The following is a 13,532-nucleotide window of genomic DNA, read 5'->3' as shown; positions in this document are numbered from 1 at the left end:
AGGAGAACCGTCTGTGGGACCATAGGAAAAAATAAGTCTCGTTGTCCAGAGTCCCCATTCTGATATTTGCCCACTTCACTCTACTTGAAATTGCCTGCCATTCAAGATTAGCCTCGTATTTTGAGCTGAATACTATGGCTACCCCTTCTTTTCGTTGATTGTCATTGCCTGAATATAACATTTTGTATTTATTGCTCAGAAAGATCTCACCAGTTTTTGTCTTTTTTGTTTCAGTCACCCCTATTATGTTGATCTGGTACTTATCTAATTCCTTAGCTAGCTCCATTTCTTTGCCATTCAGGCTTCTTGTGTTGACAGTACCGATCTTCAATTCTGGTGATATTTAGTTGGGGTGTGTTTTAGGATTTGTTCCAGTAGCTGACTTTTCGCTGTTCACCCTGGTGAAAACAATGGGGAGGGGGGTCTTGTTTAAACGGGCAATGCCCTAGCCAGCATGAAATTCATTCATGTTGTACCATCATTTAAGATTGTGGTTTAAGCCAAAAAGAAGACAATTTGGTCGGCTAAATCCCAAATTGCCAGCCCATCCTCGTTCGTTCAGTATTCGGGTAGATACCTAACAGGGTGCACCACGAGAAGGTGAGGATTGAACATTAGGTCAGAAGCCCTGGTCGGTTCTCCACATTCCTTTATAGGCTATGTGGAGGTCTCTTCTCAGTTAATAATTAAATAAAATATAAAATTAAATAAAAATAATTAAATAAAAAATAATTTTTTTTTTAAATTTTGTATAGGCAGCACCCTCACTTAAAATTTCCCCGGCCGCCACTGCTAACATATATCACATATATTAGATATTAATCACTCAATTTTTGTTCCAATTCTCCCCCCAAAAAACAAAAGCTACAAGATGTGAAGAGTTCAGTACAATTAGCCTCATCAGTCAAGTATCAAAAGTCCTCTTATATTCTTGAAAGAAATAAAAGAAAAATAAACACAGAAATAAATGATACACAAAGTGGCTTCAAGGTACTTCTGCTTCATAGATTACAAAAAGGCATTCGACAATGTTCAACATGAGCAATTAATTAAAATACTTTCAAAAATAGGCATGGAAAGAAAAGGCAGACTAATAACTAATCTTTACTGGGAACAGACTGCATCTTTGAGAATAAATGCAGACGCAGAAGAATTCCCAGTTCAGAAAGGTGTGAGACAAGGCTGTGTGTTGTCTTCTCCAATTCTTCTAGCTGGAAACAAATATGACCTCAAGATTTTTATAGATGCAATCCTCAAGTGCAGCAAACTGTATGGCCTCAGTTTCAACTTTAAAAAGACAAAAATCGTGATAATTTCAAGAGAAAAAGAAATACCAAAAATAAATTAGAACAGGTGCAAATGGTAGGCGAAAACAAGCCTGATAAAAGAAATTAAAAAAGAGAAAAGTCAGCTATTTTGGACATATTCTTAGCCATAACTGCCTGCAATGGACATTTCTCAAAGGAGCTGTTGAGGGAAAGAGAAGGAGAAGAAGACAAAGACTGGAGTGGATGAAAAATATACCTGGACCTATCTCTCATATGAAGAATGCAGCAGAGAGGTGCAGAATAGGACATGGAGGAGACACATGATACTTGATCTTCTGGAGAGAGAAGACACCTGGACAGGAACATAATATCACATATAACCGTTAGAAATAAGTATCTACATAGCACAGGTGGAAGAAAACCATATAACATTGTGTCCTTTGAATGGAAAAGAACTGTTTGCTTCTCATCGTGAGGAAATCTTTATATGAGCTGATATTGCTGGCACTCTCTCTCTTTCTCTCTCTCTCTCTGTGTGCATGCGTGCATATATATATATATATATATATGCTCAACTGACCTATGTTTATCCTCTAGTATGGTGGGAATAGTGCAGATGTGGAGGTGATCTCTGTGATGAGTCCTGGGGAGTCATAAATCACGTTGCAAGCTGCTCCTTTATTAAGCCTTTGTACAGTACAAATATGAACATAGAGATTAATGTGAGTTAGCAAAACAAGATGAAGAGGTAACTATATCTATGCAGGAAGTAAACAGCCAAAAGAGGTGCTGGACTCATGATGAAAAAAAGGAATTTCCAAAAGTATTTTTGGACAGTAGCCTGTAAGTGCGAAAATTATATTAATCAAAATTGAAGGAAACCCTTTTGCCAATGGTATCCTTCAGGTATAAGCTCCTACTGACAGCCACTGTGATAAAGAGTTCTATGAGGAGGTACAAATGTTTATAAAACAAACAGCGAGAGATTGCACCACAACCATTATGGGAGACGTAAATGCAAAAAGTTGGACCACAGGAAGACTTGGTAATATGAATGACAGAAGTGTAAGGTTAACTGAGTTTTGTAAGCAAATTAATAATCTGAAAATAACAAATACCCTCTTCCAACAACCAAAAAGATGATTATATACCTGGACAAGCCCAGATAGTAAAATCAGAAACCAAACTGATTATCAAATCATTAGAAAAAAGATTTTGAAATAATTCAAACAAAAACATATCCAGAAGCAGATATATACTCAGACCACATTCCAACTATTTCAAAATTAAGACTAAAGAAGACTAACTGCAGAAATAAAGAACCTTGTCTGGATTTCAATTACAAAGAATGACTCAATTAAAACTAAATATGCAACAAAACTCAAATATTGTTTTGAACACATTAGAAAGTTTCATTTAAACATGAAATGGATAAACTGAAGATGAAAAAAGAATAGGAAAATTTTCAAGGAAATTGTTAAAAATGCTGACTATGACTGTATTCCCAAAAGAGACTCAAAATAGAAGAAAACCATGAACGAATGAATGAAAGTATAATAAGTTTGCCAACAAAAGACAAGCAAAAAAAGAAACCAAAATATAAAATCTTTAAACAATATTCAATAAGGAAAGCATGCTGAGAGACTAAAGAAACATGGCTTAATAACAAGTGTAAGGAAATAGAAAACCTAAAAATAAAACAACAAACTTGAAAGGTACAAAAAAAAAAAAAAAAAAAAATCAAATCTAGAGAACTTTTCAATCAAGACAATGATGGTGAAATGTTATTTGAAACTGAAGAAATGAAGAATCGGTGGGTTCAGTACATTTCAAATGCTTTCATACCTGAAGAGAGGAAGGGAGAGAAAAGTAATACCAAAGTTTAAAAATCTCACAGATGGTCCTCTAATACTAAAAGAAGAAATATTAAAAACTATAAAGCAAATGAAGACTGGAAACCAGGTCAAGATGACATTCATAGCCTATGAAGCAAGTATGCTTCATAGGCCAAAAGCCTATGAAGAAAGTGGAATAGAAAAGTTAAGGAAATTATTTAACAATATATACAGGGTGTTCGGGATAAATTTGACATATTTATAATTAATTATATTTTTCCGTAAGTTACATGTATTAACACACACTTCTCTTCATTTAAAAGTTTGGACCGTTCTTCATTCATATACAAGATGTCAGAAAGGATGGATAGCTGGAACCCACCTGAATCATGGAAGAGAATAACTTGTATCATGATGATTCGTGCCCGCCATCAAAATAAGGATATCACGACTGCTGCCCAATGCTCCCTGAATACAGTAAAAACAATCAGGCATGAACTAGAGACTTGCAATGGTGACTACGAGGATGTAGCAAGAAGAAAGATCCCTAGAAGACGATCTGATTGCGTTCGTACAGCAGAATTCCTCGCAAATCTGCAGGAACAGGTGTTGAAGAACCCTGGCATTGGAATTCGGGCTTTGTTCGTGGAGTTGCTAACTGTAGTCAAGCCCTGGATAACAAGGGTAGCCAATGGTAGGCCGTATGTATGGCAGCAGGATTCGGCCCCTTGCCACACCTCTGGGAAAAGTCAAAAATGGTTGTCTGAAAATTTCTACGACTTCACCAGTCCAAATGTTTGGCCTCCAAACTCCCCAGACCTTAACCCCATGGATTATTTTGTATGGGGCACAGTTGAAAAAGACACCAATCACACTTCCAGTAATACAAAAGCCCAGTTAATGGATAAAATTAAAACAGTTTTTGCGGCCCTTCCCAGGGAGACTGTAGCATCAGCTTGTTCGAGGTTCCGAAGCAGAATTGAAGCTGTGATCGATGCTAATGGTGGTTATTTTGAGTAAATCTTGTTGATAGTATTGTAATTAACTCTGCCTGTAATGTTTTTTTGTCAATTCATTAAATTTAATAGATACAAAGAAGATTTTCTTTTTCCTTACGAAACTGTCAAATTTATCCCGAACACCCTGTATATGAAAGTGAATCTGTTCATGATGAACTCAGGAATTCTATCTTTATAAACATCCTGAAAAGGGCTGGGACAGCTAACTATAAAGATTACTTAACATTAAGCCTAATGAACCACGTAATAAAATTGCTATCATCAATTATACTGAAAAAAAAAAAAAAATATATATATATATATATATATATATATATATATATAGCAAATGAAATAAAGAACATCCAAAGTGGATTTATGAGAAACAGAGGAGCAAGAGAGGGCATCTTCAATATAAAAATGATACCAGAAAGAAATTTGGATATGAAAAAATCTTTGTTTTAGATATTATAATGAAGCATTTGATAGTGTTCACTATAAAAAATCAATGGTAGCATTAGTAAAGAAAAGTAAAGGCATCAATAACATAAGACTAATATCCCATATATTAGAACTAAACTGCAAACATAAAAACAAAAGGAAATGTTGCAAACTTTTCATAGATGGTTGCATGCTTCTTTCTCAACTTCTGTTCAATTTCTATAGTAAAGAAATTTTTGAGAGCATGGAAGGAGGAGAAATATGAAGAAGAAATATAATTTTTATTACGCAAATGATATACTGTTTGATTGCTGAGGGAGGGACCTGCAAATTAATAGAGCAAACAAATATAAAGAGGAAAAAATATTGGCCTTACATTAAATTCCAAAAAAACTAAAGTTATGATAATAAACAGAGAAAAAATATATCCCAAAGTTAAAAATCAAAGCAGAAAACGAAATTATAGAACAAGCCAAATGTCACACTTATTTAAGGGTATTCAATTACAAAGGATGGAAAATACAAAACACAGATTACAAGAACAACAAATAAAATCAGCCTTTAACAGAATGATAACCATACTTGCATCAAGAGAAATAAAAAAGAAAAAAATAGATTAAGAATGATTATATGCTTTATTCTGTCTACTTCTATGCAACAGAAACATGGACAATAAAAAAAAAAAAAAGATAGCAGTATTGACACTTTTGAGATATGGACATATAGAAGAGAACTGAAGATTTCCTGGCTCTAAATGATGAGAAATGAAGTTGGACACTACTAACACATACTAACCACAGTGATAAGTTTTAATATGTAAATATTTCATCCCAAGTATTTTGGGACATCCTCAGTAATCATGCACCCTAACTGTATGTTATTCTAGTATTGTTTGAATTACTGTACTGAGGATGTCCCAAGATACTTGGGATGAAATATTTGCGTATTAAAACTTATCACTCTGGTTAGTATGCGTGTTTTTAGTGATAATTTTTACGTCATGAAAGTCTTCAAAAAGATTTATTAGTGGGAAAGCAAAAGAAAGCGATATACATGGTTCAAAACTATGAAGGTCTCCATATATAAAGATCCATAACACTCCCTATTCTCGTGCATGAAGACACTTGACATGGTAGGATAGGACCATATATTCACACAAGTTTTCTAACTTTTAATACAACACTACTGCACAAGCTCCCTTCACATGGAGTTGCCATATGAAGCATATTAGTGATGTGATGTGGTGTGGTGTGGTGTGGTGGGCCTGTATGTGAACTGGGTTCTCCGCGATGAGTCCTGGGAGGTCATCGCAGAGGTGTGTATAATTTTAACTAATTTTAAAATTTTAACTAATTTTAATTACGGAGAATAGCAAGTTTCATTATTGTGTAAACTAGTAATGCAATTCACATACAATTAAAAGTTGTTAAAATAAGCTCCTACCTGTCCTTTTCTAATTTTTGCAGCCAACTGCTCAGCAGATACTAAGAGAAGAGGATCATTAACTGGAGAAACCGCCTTTGATTCTCCATACCAACAACTTAGTACCATACCAGTACAAAAATCAAACACCTTCATCATGAAGCGCATATATATAAAATATAAAGCTCTGATAACTGCCATTTTCTAACCGTTTTAATTAATTACTTAAGAATAATCAAATTGTACTTTTTATGAGAAAATTTATAATGCTGCAATAGAGTATTCTCTCGCTAATTTTATATGATTTCCTCAACGTAAACACTGAACAGGTTCCCGGCTTACAAGGCGCCCTTAGCAAGTAACTGATTGCAAAGCACGTGAGAAAGTAAATGCAACACGCAAAATCAAACGAGGTAACTATAGCAATTATCAGTTATACCTTGGATTTAATACATAATCTTAAAAATCCGCATTTTCTGCTCCAAATCACTGTAGTGACAAAAATAAATTAATAAATAAAATTCAATTAATTAATTTAAAAAAACGATAATAATAGGAATGTGCGGTCATATAAATCATTATATAACTTTAAGAAAACCTTAAATTAATAACAAAATTACAATCAAATTCTAATTAAATAAGTGTCTAAATTATCCTAATTAACTTAAGCGCCTCCATAACGCAACCACGGTACGTTGCACCATTAGATTGTAAAAGGACAAAGTTCCTTAAATATAAAGAGCTAATAAGCTTCATTTCGGCGATATAAACATTATTTAAATTAAGGGGATATTAAATCCCACATTGTTTTAAAACCGAATAGAAACTCAAAGATTGGAATCAGAGAGTTTCTTGCCGAATATAGTAAACTATAAAGTATCGGCGACCACTAGCGTGAGCTAATGCAAGTGACCCTAGTACGTAGTACAATACCGGACAACTCGTAGCAAAGGTGGTGAAGTTCTGAGCGCTATTCTTATGTATTTCCTATAATGTAAAAACACATTTCCTAGGAAATGTATGCTGTTATTACATTATGGTGGAAGGTCACTACCCAGATCGGTTTCAGCCTTTTTTGAGGCTTCATCAGTGAGTAGCTAGACCAATTAATACCAAACAAAGAGTATAGCGAAAAGAACTTATATACTGTGCTATACGAGTTTCCAAACAGGTGCAACCATTAAGTTACTTAAATATAAAGAGCTAATAAGCTTCATTTCGTAGTGACGGGAGGAATCTTTATATGTTTTTTCTTCTTTAATTGAATGTGGGGTAACCTAATTCATAGGGAGGTAGCATTTTTTTTTTTCCGGAAACTCGGGTTTTCCAATCTTCATACAGACAAATCACCCTTCACAACACACGCAATTTACAGACAAAAAAATACTAGTGGAGGTGATGGTAGTAGCGGTCGGTTGGTGTAGTTGGTGAGTTAAGTGGTGGAGACTGAGATTTGTAGAGCTGGTGCCCACCCTCGATGAGTCTATGGACTCCTTGGAGATGTCACGAAATAATAAAATAAAATAATAACATTCTGAGAATATGCATGAAAGGATGGCTTGCGAGGAGATAAATGGAGGGCATGTAATGGAATGGAATTACTTTATATTTTATCATTATTTTAATTTCACTTTTCTTTTTCGAAAAAAATTAGCTAACGCCTTTTATTCCCCTTATAGGGTAGGTAGGCGAGGCCTTTTACTCTATCTAGCGTTTGAAGAGTAGTGGGCAGTTTAATCTCCACTGGTAGCCAGTCAGAGATAGCTGGCCCATGGCTATCACTAATTATAGGCGGCTACTGATGAAGATACCAGCAAACAAGTGCAGCCATCTCTTGGTACCTAACCCCAACAGAATGTGTTACAGTATGAAATAATGTGGGTCCTAGAGTAAATTTTCTTGAGTTTACGGGGAAAAAACATGAGTTTCAGGGAGAAAAACCCCTGTTGCCTGTGCCAGAGATCAACTAACTCGGGAACCTGACGAAGAAAGGATTAGAAAAAGTTTCTCCAGTCGGTAACTGGATTTGAACTATTAGTCGATATTCAGGCGCCCTAGTGCAATGGATGCAAGCACCACTTCCACTGAGCTACACAGATTTTGAGTGAGGATATGAGAATACGAGGATGCCTAATATATTTAAATTTAAAGATTGTTTGTTTTATATTATTATTTTTTTTATCTAAGTTCTTTGAGACTCCCACATATGAAAAGTAAACTTTTCATATATCAGAACGATAGCTAGACTAAGGATTGGACAATCTGGAAACCCTGTTCTTAAGACTACACTCTGACGTTTTTCAAGTTACTACCTCCATCCCATAGGTAGGTTGGACTCACGCTGGCGTTCAAATTAATTTACAACTTAAATACATTAAGAAACATTTGGAATTCAGGAGTGACAGTGTAAATTCTCTTAGTGGGATTCATTTATTTCACCAATAGGTTAAATCATCGAATAGGCTATTGGACAGTGTTTCTGCTGCTCACTATACAAGAAGATATTGTGATTTTTTATTTTTATGATAATCCCAAACACTGGTCTGTGTAGGTTTGTGGAAATGTTTACATACATAGCACTAAGCTGCCATAATCCAATACACCCTAAATATAACAATTCTGAAATATTATTGCATGTAGTTTTCATTCCGAACTTTCATTCAGCCTCTTACTCGATCTGATGAGGAACTTGGTTTCGCCAACTTTTTAAAACTATGAGATAATCTTTCTTCTCAATCCCCCCTCTTCCAATCAGAGTTTTCTAAAGGCAAAACTTCTTTTTTGATAATTTTTCAATTTCTCCATTAAGAAAATAGAAAGGCTGAAGATGAAGGATGAGCAACTTTTAAAGAACATAAACAATTAAATATTTATCCTTTACATGACATCTTAGTTGAAACAGAAAGTTAAAACTCAAATTACAGGAGAAAGTAAAGAACCTTTTTTTTTTTTCGCGAAGGTGCGTTAGACAGTTTGAAATGAGATTGGATGTTTTTCATTCAACGAGGTAAACAGGCATAAGAAAGTGCAATTTACAGACAATACACAGACCCAATGCCTTCGTTCACCACCATAACAACAGCTTCAATGTTGGAGAAATCCTTCTCTTAATGGAAATATCATCAGCATAGGCTGTCATAAAGTTATGGCATTTTGTGAAAAATTAGGATGATTTACTCAGCAGCAGACTGTTATTCAGAAAATGGCCACTTTTGTTTCTTTAAGATGAAGTGAGCGTTGGAGAATGAGATCCAGAACCAAATCCGTAGGCTTCCGAGTAGCTGAATAACTGAAAGCTAAAAAGTATGTTTAATGCTGTAAGCTTTATTTTGATTCAGCATTACAAGTTGAAGTTTCAATGTTTGATCTGTTTTTTAAGATCTTACACAGGAGTGGTTGTGAAATTTTTAAATGTATAGCCCCACTACGCTGATTCATTTTAGGCAACTTATCATAGCAGTCCAAAATTCTTTGTGTTTCTCGAAAAGATGAATCTTTACATTTTTTATTTGCTTCTCCCATAATATTAAGGGCTGTTTTAATGGGCACTTAAAGTCAAATTCACTTACTGAAAGAGAGAGCACGAAAATGAACTCGAAAAATCACAGACTATATATATAACCCCCCCCCCTTCCCTTGCATTGTCTGGAAGAGTTAAGATTTACGGAAGGTTAAGATTAAAAAAAATTAAGATTATCCACCTGCATTTCCCTGGAAGATATAAGATTTACGGAAGAATAAGATTAAAGGAAGATTAACAAAAACGTCAGATTTCGACAAATGCTCTTTGTCAAATTTTCTCCTGATTAAACTATATTTCTTAGAATTCTGAGAAGCAAAAGGCTTAACATTCGAGCATTTGATAACAATAACCGGAACTTTGATGATAATAGACGGATTATTTTTAATTCATTTTAAATGGCGTATTTTGGGACCGACTGATTTTGATAACATTAGCCGATCGATAATATTATTCGCGATCACAATAAGAGGATTCTACTGTATATATGTTTTTGTTTTTCGTTCTGGTTAGTAACACTTATCAGATTCCTGATGAGGAATATATTTCATGGATGATTCTTTCTGGAGTGGAATACTCTGGTGACTGCATGTTATTTCATTCAGAGTAAGTTATAGCCTGATGGCAATGACTCATATTATATTGCGATAGGTACTGGTAATACAGATGGGTTGCCAGTTTTCAAGTTTAGTAAGGTCCTCTTTCTTTGGAATAAGCTTGATGACTGATGTTGTCATAGCTAGTTAAAAGCCATTGGCAGATGCTCTCACATCTGTGGAGAAGAATTCCTTGCTGATCCCCAAAAGTGTTGATAAAATTCGGCAGTCAGACCGTTTATTCCTGGAAATTTATCTCTTAGTAGAGAATCCAATCGTATGGGAAGCTCTATCGTATGGTACATCAGAAATGAGAGTCCTTTCACACAAGATAGGATTTGAAGGTGATAATACAGTAATATCTTAATATTAAGGTAACGGCTGGTGGACGATCGTTGACATTCCTGTGTTTAATGAAAATGAACATTATATCTTGAGCAGTTTATTTACCTACGTTGATCTTATTATAATATCCTCCCCCCCCCTTTCCAGAGCGCTTGAAATGTGAAAGTATTGTGGCTTCGAAAGAATGGTATTCCTCGCAGCTTGAACGTTGTGCGTGTTAGTGTTACTTCAATCGGTATAAGGATGAACGCTTGTGGTTAGTCTGGTTTCTATAACTTTCTGTGAATACCTTAGGCTATCAATGTCCGATTTCAAGTTTAATATTATGAAATTTAGTTGTTAGTCTTCCTTCCAGATTTACTTTTGTTACTTAACATTGATTCTTGATTTAATTCTTATTAACTGTATATACCGTGTATAGGAGATTGGCAAACAATACATGGGGGAAAGATGTGCTGATTTGGCAGCTGCATTTTGAATCGATGCAGCTGGAGATCAGCAGAATCGAACAAAACAAGAGTCTTTATTTATATTTATACCATAATTATAAAACAAAGTACTGTATCTACGAGTAGATTGCACACGAGTAATGAGATGAGTCAGCATCAATGAGTCTATATAAATTATACATTTGTAGTAATAACAGTTTTCTTTTAGGCATAGAGGAACAATCTGTCTGGCATGCAGTTAAGCAATACGACTTACTACAATGAAGTGGAATCTGATTCAAGGCACTGTGGAAAAACGGCAGCATATCCAACAGAAATTTTTAGATCTCGAACCGTCAGTATAGACAAGCAACAAAGCAGTCTACGTAGCTATGTGTATTAAACAGCAGCAGGAAGACTGACTGGAGTATGCGACTTCCTTAGGTATCATAGTAATAGTGCTAATCTCCTCTGGAGAAATATTATAATAATTAGTGCAGGTGATTCTCAGCGTTCATGCTAATCTATTGCATTATCTCTTTCACATATAACAAACGGGCGAGTAGCAATCTGACGTAGTTCTTATTGCATATCTTCAATAATGTATATCTTCCCGACTTAAGAGAAAAAATACCAATTATGCCCTAAAATAGTCTCTTGGCAAAGACTATTTTAGCGCATAATTAAGAACTAACTTTGTTTCAATGAAAGTGAGAGAGCTTGTTCATTTAAATTGACATAAAGACTGTGAATGGGCAATTTGTGAAATTCACAAGTAGTTGTTTGTATGCCTTGAAGGTCAGGATCTAAGCATCATGATTTGAACGAACAAGTGCACGATAAAGATGATGCAAGGAATTTGAAGAATCTCATTCGTAGATGATAGGGTACTAAGAATAATCGATACTCTCTTGTACTGTTCTGTTAATTGACGACTATATATATATATATATATATATATATATATATATATATATATATATATAAGGTAGTGGTGCACCCAGAGGGTGGACAAGGGGCACTATCCCCCCAAAGAAAAAGGAAAAAAACACTAGAAAATTTTCCAAAAATTTTTTCCTAATTCAAATTCATTTTTGTTTATTTATGTTGTGTCATATCTTCTATTTCTATACTACTTATGAATTAGCAATCATTGCAGTTGCTCAGTCATAGGTCGTATGCGATGCGTAGTGTGTATTCTCAAATCGTCTACTCAACCCCCCCCCCAAGATTAACTTCTGAGTGCGCTACAGAAAGGAATATTAAGAACTTGGCTTCTGTTACTAATGGAATAAAGAATATGAGTGAAGATTACATTTTCAGAAAAAATGAACGCTGACACTTTTTCTGCAGAAAACCTGAATTAATTACTAAACTCCAACGAACATGATCGTTCGCTTGATGAATTGCCTTTCAATACCCCTAATGTTTTAAGAATGACAGAAAATTGCAGTCATCAACATATAGAGCATTGCCAACTATAAGATGAAGTTGTGTTCAGCAAGAGTTTACTTCAACAGCACATGTCAAACATGGACACCCATTATCTAGCAAGCAACAAATGCATCGATGCTTCATCACCATTGCAGCGGGTTTTGGGTTGTATCCTCAGATTACAGGGAAGGAGCCTTACAACTCTCGATAGGTAGCAGCACATAGCGAACATGGCAGCAGGACATTGGATCTTGGTGATGGTGGTCTGGAAAACAGAGCAAAAAAAAAAAAAAAGAATAAGATTCAGAAGAATAGAAAAGCGGAATAAAAAGAATCACTGGACAGGTTCCCCTCTACCATGAACACGCGCTTTAAATGGAGAGGAACATGTGCTGCCTCCCAAAGAAATCCAGATAGTAACGAACTGCAAATTCCATGCAGAAATGTCCATAAAGTTTTGCATATTTGGTTAGAGCTGATCATTCTTAGCCCAGATATTTAATTACATTAAACGAAAAAAAAAAAAAAATATATATATATATATACACACACATATACACTATGTTATTCCTATGCAAACATACCTGTGATAAAGTTTAATTTATAAATTAGGCACAGTAAGAGATTAACAACAATAACTAATGATAAAATAGAACAATTGTAACAACATACTGTAATCAAGTTATCTGAATGTGAATAGAATCTTAGCAACCTCAACATGTGTGTAGCTTTCTCCACCTTTGCAACGAGTTGTCCTGGTGTTGGTATCTCCAGTGCCGACCCAAGGAATTCTGTCGCCCTGTGCAATAGCATATTTTGCCACCCCTTTTCCCTAAAAAAACTCTTTTAATGACGTCTTAAAAGCCACGATGTTAAGCTAGGCTTCAACATGTCTGATCACGAATTCTAAATAATAACATTAGCTAATGAAAATTCTTAAGTTAATGAAAAATAATCATGAAGTATATTTCTTTACAGAAAGAGAGAGACAATTAACCCTATAACGGTGGAATTTTGTTCTGAAAATGTGCATCTGCATGGGTAATTAAAATCAATTGCTACTGTTGTGTCCCAATTTATGAATTTTATTCCAATTAGAGAAATTCTGCTTAGCTATGTTCAACTATTATCTACGCACGAGATATCACCAAAATTTTTACTAATACTTAAGTTATTTCTCCCCTTAGTACCCCTAATATTTGTATTTATACTGCGCCTTTTGGAACATTTAGTTTAAGATATTAT

At 34.8% G+C, this 13,532-nt stretch overlaps 1 protein-coding gene across 1 annotated transcript in view; it reads right to left on the bottom strand.

Annotated features, from left to right (window-relative positions):
• The window catches only part of LOC150095961 (fatty-acid amide hydrolase 2-like), a 115,139-nt gene extending 108,974 nt beyond the window's left edge, over positions 1-6,165 (bottom strand). The window contains 1 exon segment of the mRNA XM_090409575.1: positions 5,986-6,165. Coding sequence (XP_090265701.1) covers positions 5,986-6,165 — 180 coding nt within the window.
• Between the last annotated feature and the right edge of the window lie 7,367 nt (positions 6,166-13,532).

The sequence above is a fragment of the Typopeltis vanoorti genome, chromosome 19 (assembly GCF_054136105.1).
Source record: "Typopeltis vanoorti isolate ZY-2024b chromosome 19, IOZ_Tvanoo_1.0, whole genome shotgun sequence".
NCBI classification, from domain to species: Eukaryota; Metazoa; Arthropoda; class Arachnida; order Uropygi; family Thelyphonidae; genus Typopeltis; species Typopeltis vanoorti.
This window is presented reverse-complemented; position numbering and strand designations above follow the sequence as displayed.